Raw genomic sequence first — 6,562 nt, forward strand, 5'->3', positions numbered from 1 at the left:
GACATCCGCCTCTTCAGCAGCCAGGCGAAGAAGTAGTGGCGAGGAGAGTGGCTCGGTAGCCGGTCTAGAGACAGGTCTGTCTCCTGACCCACACGCAGCCGAGGGGGCTAGTAGTGAGGCGGAGACCCTAATTGATGATGATGAGGCTGATCGCACTTGGCAGCCTCGTCGTCATCAGGCTATTGCTTCCGCATCATCAGGAGAAGAGGGTGGCAAAGCAGTCGGTGGGTTGCCCAGGAGGCAGCAGGGTCGCAGCAGTGTCAGTGGAGGCAAACGGCCACGGAGTAGAGCACCAGCTCCACTGCAGCCTACCACCACGGCCAGTAGTGGTGCCGGTGTGCACGGAGGAAGTAGCAGTCAGCCAGTGAGGAGTATCGGGGGCAAAGTTTCCTACTCGGCGGTGTGGCAATTTTTCGTCAAGCCGCCCGAGGAAGTAAACGTAGCCGTATGTCGACTATGTGGCCAGAAAGTCAAGCGTGGCCAGGGGGCCCATGTTGGGACTACAGCGTTGCGTCAGCATATGCAGCGTCGCCATTTGGTGGCCTGGGAAAACCGTGATAAAGATACGGCGGTTCTGCCTGCCCCAGCCCCCGCTCCATCACCCGCTCCGTTACTTGCTCCGTCACCCGACGTCAATCGCCCTCTATCAGCCAGTCAAGGCTCCAACACCTCTGCTGAGGGGAGTTGTCGCTCGTTGCCATCTTCCGCTCATTCAGATGCTCCTTCTCCTGCTACTCCTCTTCACGGATTCCGTCAGCAGTCTTTCTTGGAATCCGTTTCCAAGAAACAACAGTTTGCGAGCACGCACCCGACGGTGCAAAAGCTGAACGTCCTCCTGTCCAAGTTGCTGGTGCTGCAGTCCCTCCCTTTCCAAGTGGTGGACTCAGCACCTTTCCGAGAAATGATGGCTTGTGCCGCGCCGCGGTGGAGAGTTCCAAGCCGTCATTTCTTCGCCAAAAAGGCAGTGCCAGCCCTGCATTCACATGTAGAAGAGATGGTGGGCCAGTCTTTGAGCATGTCGGTCTCTGCCAAAGTGCATGGCAGCGCCGACGTGTGGAGCTGTAACTACGGTCAGGGACAGTACATGTCATTTACGGCCCACTGGGTGAACGTGGTGCCGTCACAGCCGCACCAGCAACTTGGACAGGTCACGCCGCTTTTGCCTCCACGTTTGCACGTCCTTGGTCCACAAAAGATGTCCGCCTCTACCACCTCTTCTTCCTTCGTGTCCTCAGCCGCCACCCCCGTGCCAAGTCCCATTACCCGACCGGCATATCACATGTGCAGGGCGCAACGGTGTCACGCTGTGCTGCACCTGGTATGCCTTGGCGAACGTAGTCACACAGGGGAGGAACTTCTGAGTGTAATGAACAGAGAAATCGACAGATGGCTGTCTCCGCGCAAACTTAAAATCGGAACCATGTTGACCGACAACGGAAAGAACATGGTGTCTGCTCTGCGTCAAGGAAGGTTGTGCCATGCGCCATGCATGGCTCACGTGTTCAATCTGGTTGTCAAGCGGTTCCTAAAATCCACCATCCCACTGCAAGACATCCTTAAAATGTCACGTAAACTTTGCATGCATTTCAGCCATTCCTACACCGCAAAGCACACCCTCCTTGAGCTGCAGCGGCAGAACGGAATTCCACAGCATCGCCTGATCTGCGACGTTGCAACAAGGTGGAATTCAACCCTACACGTGTTAGACCGCCTTTACGAACAGCGAAACGCCATCACCGATTTCCTGATGTTACAAGCGGATAAAGGTACTCCCCTGTGTAACTTCGATGTCAGCCATTGGCAGCTCATGCGTGACACCTGCCGCTTGCTCAGGCCCTTTGAGGAGGCCACGCTATTCGTGAGTCGGCAGGACTATGGGATGAACGACGTCATTCCTCTGTTGCACGTCCTGGAACAAATGCTGTTAACAATGGCTGGTCAGGGTGCGGTAGACGTGGAGCACAGATCTCAACACCACATGACCCCTGTGGGGGCAGGACAGGAAGAAGAGGAGGAGGTAGAGGAGGACATTTGTGCTCAGGAATTATTGAGTGAAATGGGTGGTTTTTCCACTCAGCGGACAGGAGTGGAGGAGCAGGAGCATCTGGGAGAGGAGGAGGAGGAGGAGACAGAGGACCCAGACGCACCGTGGCAGTATGCTGTGGAGATGGAGGCAGGGAGTCCCTCGCATTCCTTGGCGCAAATGGCCCATAGCATGCTCGGTTGCTTGCGTAGCGACAGCCGAATAATAACCATCAGACAGAGGGATGACTTTTGGCTGTCCACCTTGTTGGACCCTCGCTACCGTTCAAAAATGGTGGGTTTTTTCACACCTGCTGAGAGGGAGGCCAAAATAACGTACTATAAAAACCACCTATGTAGTCAGTTGGTCTCTGCCTTTGTGCGCCAACGTCCATCCTCAGACACTGTGGGCCCTGTGCGCTCGCGTTCCGCTGCCATGGCAGCAGGGGAGGGGTGGGGTGGTAGGAGCAGTGGCAGCTCCACCAGCAGCGGCTGCCTCAGTCTGCAGTCGATGATGAGTAGCTTTCTTCACCAGCGCAGTGAGGAAACTACTAACCAGCCGCAGCAGCAGCAGCATCAGGTGGACCTGGAGCAGGACCTCAAACAACAGGCTTGGGCCTACTTGGACAGCACCCTGCCAACCGAGGTAGACAATCCCCTTGACTACTGGGCAACGAAACTTGACCTTTGGCCCCAACTAGCTGAATTTGCCCTTGAAAGGCTGTCATGCCCGGCCAGTAGCGTGGCATCGGAGCGCGTGTTTAGTGCGGCAGGAGGTATTGTAACTCCGCGGAGGACACGACTGTCCACCCAAAGTGTGGAGAGACTCACGTTTGTGAAAATGAATCAGGCGTGGATTAGTCTGGATTTCAAACCACCAGTTCCTGACACAACTGACTAAATCCGCCATGAATCATGCCCCAAACATGTGCCACTTTCAGGTCTCCTCACACTGCTGGTGTGTTCCATTTTTTGTCATAGGGTGCTGGCAGATTACGGGCCTCCCATAGCTGCTGCCAGGCCCCTAATCTGCCATGGGCCCCTGTACCGCCTCCTCATGCTGCTGCCAGGTCCACAGTCTCTCATGGGTCCCTGTACGGCCTCCCATTGCTGCTGCCAGGAGGCAGCAGGGTCGCAGCAGTGTCAGTGGAGGCAAACGGCCACGGAGTAGAGCACCAGCTCCACTGCAGCCTACCACCACGGCCAGTAGTGGTGCCGGTGTGCACGGAGGAAGTAGCAGTCAGCCAGTGAGGAGTAGCGGGGGCAAAGTTTCCTACTCGGCGGTGTGGCAATTTTTCGTCAAGCCGCCCGAGGAAGTAAACGTAGCCGTATGTCGACTATGTGGCCAGAAAGTCAAGCGTGGCCAGGGGGCCCATGTTGGGACTACAGCGTTGCGGCAGCATATGCAGCGTCGCCATTCGGTGGCCTGGGAAAACCGTGATAAAGATACGGCGGTTCTGCCTGCCCCAGCCCAGGGTTCCATTTTGTCATAGGGTGCTGGCAGATTACAGGCCTCCCATTGCTGCTGCCAGGCCTTAATCTGCCATGGGCCCCTGTACCGCCTCCTCATGCTGCTGCCAGATCCACAGTGTCTCATGGGTCCCTGTACGGCCTCCCATTGCTGCTGTCTCCATCGCCACACTCTGCCATGTGCCACTTTCAGGTCTCCTCACACTGCTGGTGGGTTCCATTTTTTGTCATAGGGTGCTGGCAGATTACGGGCCTCCCATTGCTGCTGCCAGGCCCGTAATCTGCCATGGGCCCCCGTACCGACTCCTCATGCTGCTGCCAGGCCCGTAATCTGTCATGGGCCCCTGTTGTCGCTTGTTGGCATATTCCGCTCGTTCAGATGCTCCTTCTCCTGCTTCTCCTCTTCACGGATTCCGTCAGCAGTCTTTCTTGGAATCCGTTTCCAAGAGACAACAGTTTGCGAGCACGCACCCGACGGTGCAGAAGCTGAACGTCCTCCTGTCCAAGTTGCTGCTGCCAGGCTCGTAATCTGTCATGCGCCCCTGTACCGCCTCCTCATGCTGCTGCCAGGTCCAGAGTGTGTCATGGGCCCCCGTACCGACTCCTCATGCTGCTGCCAGGCCCATAATCTGTCATGGGCCCCTGTACCGCCTCCTCATGCTGCTGCCAGGTCCAGAGTGTGTCATGGGTCCCTGTCCGGCCTCCCATTGCTGCTGCCAGGCCCGTAATCTGCCATGGGCCCCCGTACCAACTCCTCATGCTGCTGCCAGGCCCGTAATCTGTCATGGGCCCCTGTACCGCCTCCTCATGCTGCTGCCAGGTCCAGAGTGTGTCATGGGTCCCTGTACGGCCTCCCATTGCTGCTGTCTCCATCGCCACACTCTGCCATGTGCCACTTTCAGGTCTCCTCACACTGCTGGTGGGTTCCATTTTGTCATAGGGTGCTGTATGGCCTCCCATTGCTGCTGCCTCCACCGCCACACTGTGGCTCCACACTCTGGTTTTGGCCCCGTGACTGCCCAAATGAGTGAAGTGTGCGGTGATTCTAAGATCGACGGCACTCATCTGCATGTCATACTGACTGACAGTATTATTTCTCTTCCCCTGCAGACTCCAAGGGCATTTAAATTAAAGGTACAGTGTTCTGCACTAATATAAAGGCTCTCTGAAGCCTAGAAACACCCTTTTATAAGTTAAATTTGCAGCGAATATATTCGACTCGAATCGAAATTTTTTCACGAATTCGCCGAATCAGTCGAATCGAATTTTTGAATAATTCGCTCATCTCTACTGGCCACCATTGGTGAGGTCAGGTACTGATGTTGGATGAGAAGACCCGGCTCACAACTGGTGTTACAATTCATCCTAACGGTGTTCAGTAGGGTTATGGATCTGACCACCATTGGTGAGGTCAGGTTCTGATGTTAGACTAGAAGACCTGCCTCCAAATTGACATTCCAATTCACCCCAAAGGTGTTCAGTAGGGTTGAGTTCCTCCACACCAAACTGGTCAAACCATTTCTTTATGGAACTGACTTTGAATGCGTGAACGCATTTGGGTTGAAACAGAAAAGGGCCTACCACACGGGTGAGTATGTTTTTTTTTTTTTTGTGGACAACCCAACAAACAAAGTAAGACGGTGAAATAAAAAACTGTAGGTGATTGAAGTTCTTTTTTAAGGATTTGTAAAAACATTAATATTCATAGTCTGGGCACACAGGTGATCTTTAAGGCTACGTGTGCGGCACAAGACCAGGAGTGCTGAGATGGAGCAGTAGGTTACTCCAGACAATGCTGGATTTGCTGAGCGGGTGAGTATGATTTTTTTTTTTTGTGGACAACCCAAAGGACAAGGTAAGAGGGTGAAAAAAATCTCTAGGGCGAGGGAAGTTCCTTTTTAAGGAATTGTAAAAAAAAACTTTAACATTCATAGTCTGGGCACAGTGCACCTTAAGGCTAAGTGTGAAGTTTAAAGATGAATTTCTTTGCAATACCTATAGCTACAGAGGTAAATAGGAACTTGTTTTAAAAAGTATTTTCTGCTTGTTCAGAAATGTCAAATTATTTTCATAGGTATGAGGAAACAGCAGTCAGTCTGGCATGATTATTTTTATAATTTTTTTAATAATAATTGTTTTGTAATCTGTTTTTTTTTTTGTTTTTTTAATCTTTTTTTAATAATTATTTTTTGTAATCTGTTTTTTTTGTTTTTTTTTAATAACTATACAGTTCATCTCACAGATTATACAACAATGAATATAATCCATCTTGTATTCTCCGTTTTACTCGTATTCCTGATATGTGGAATCGTCTTCGATTACTTGAAAACTAAAAAGAAAATACTGGGATGAAGAATGAGGACCTTTGATTGCTGGGCTTTGATTTGATGATATCCCTCACCCCCGTTCTGCATTCCCTCCCTTACAAATGTTACTGCCGCTAATATAAATTTCCTGCTTTCTTTGGCTTATCACAGATGGGCAAATTTTTGGGGACAAATAGTCGTAGATCTGACAAATATTTGTCATTGCAGCTATAGAAAGTGAAGGAACAACAGGAACTTCCTACTCAAATTCCCCAAGAATAGTTCTGCGCTGCCCCCTAGTGACCCAAAACATAAACTAATAATAAATAAACACCCTCCTGAGCATCAAAACCTTAGAAGAAAGAGACTTTTATATGACTTTTGGACTGCACTTTATGAAGTGTCATCTATCATTCACCATTTATTTGTTTTTATGTATATATTCAGTAGAGCTGCTTATCCTTTTTTTTTTTAACTGCTTTCCCACCACCCTATAGCAGAAATACTGCTACAGGGTGACAGGAGTGTGCAAAATCACATGTATATGTATATATATATATATATATATATATATATATGTAATTTTCTATTTCCGTGTAGGGGGCGTGCACTAGCCATGTGCGCGTCCTACCCGTACCACTATTCGTGGCCTCAGCTGTCAATCACGGGTCCCGGTTGGTGATTACTCGCTGGCACCCAGTGATCACTTAGTATTACCGACAGGGGGAGAGAACTGTATGTAAACAATACAGTTTTCTCCCCTG

The 6,562-nt window shown here is 51.1% G+C and overlaps 1 protein-coding gene across 1 annotated transcript in view; it reads left to right on the forward strand.

Annotated features, from left to right (window-relative positions):
• The window catches only part of LOC149441777 (Fc receptor-like protein 6), a 180,767-nt gene extending 174,772 nt beyond the window's left edge, over nt 1–5,995 (forward strand). The window contains exon 4 of the mRNA XM_089656904.1: nt 5,970–5,995. Within this exon, the coding sequence (XP_089513030.1) occupies nt 5,970–5,995 (26 nt within the window). The remainder of the gene's footprint in view (nt 1–5,969) is intronic.
• The last annotated feature ends 567 nt before the right edge of the window (nt 5,996–6,562 follow it).

This window comes from Staurois parvus, unplaced genomic scaffold (assembly GCF_062004578.1).
Source record: "Staurois parvus isolate SC_StPar_1 unplaced genomic scaffold, SC_StPar_1.0 ptg000948l, whole genome shotgun sequence".
Classification (NCBI taxonomy): domain Eukaryota; kingdom Metazoa; phylum Chordata; class Amphibia; order Anura; family Ranidae; genus Staurois; species Staurois parvus.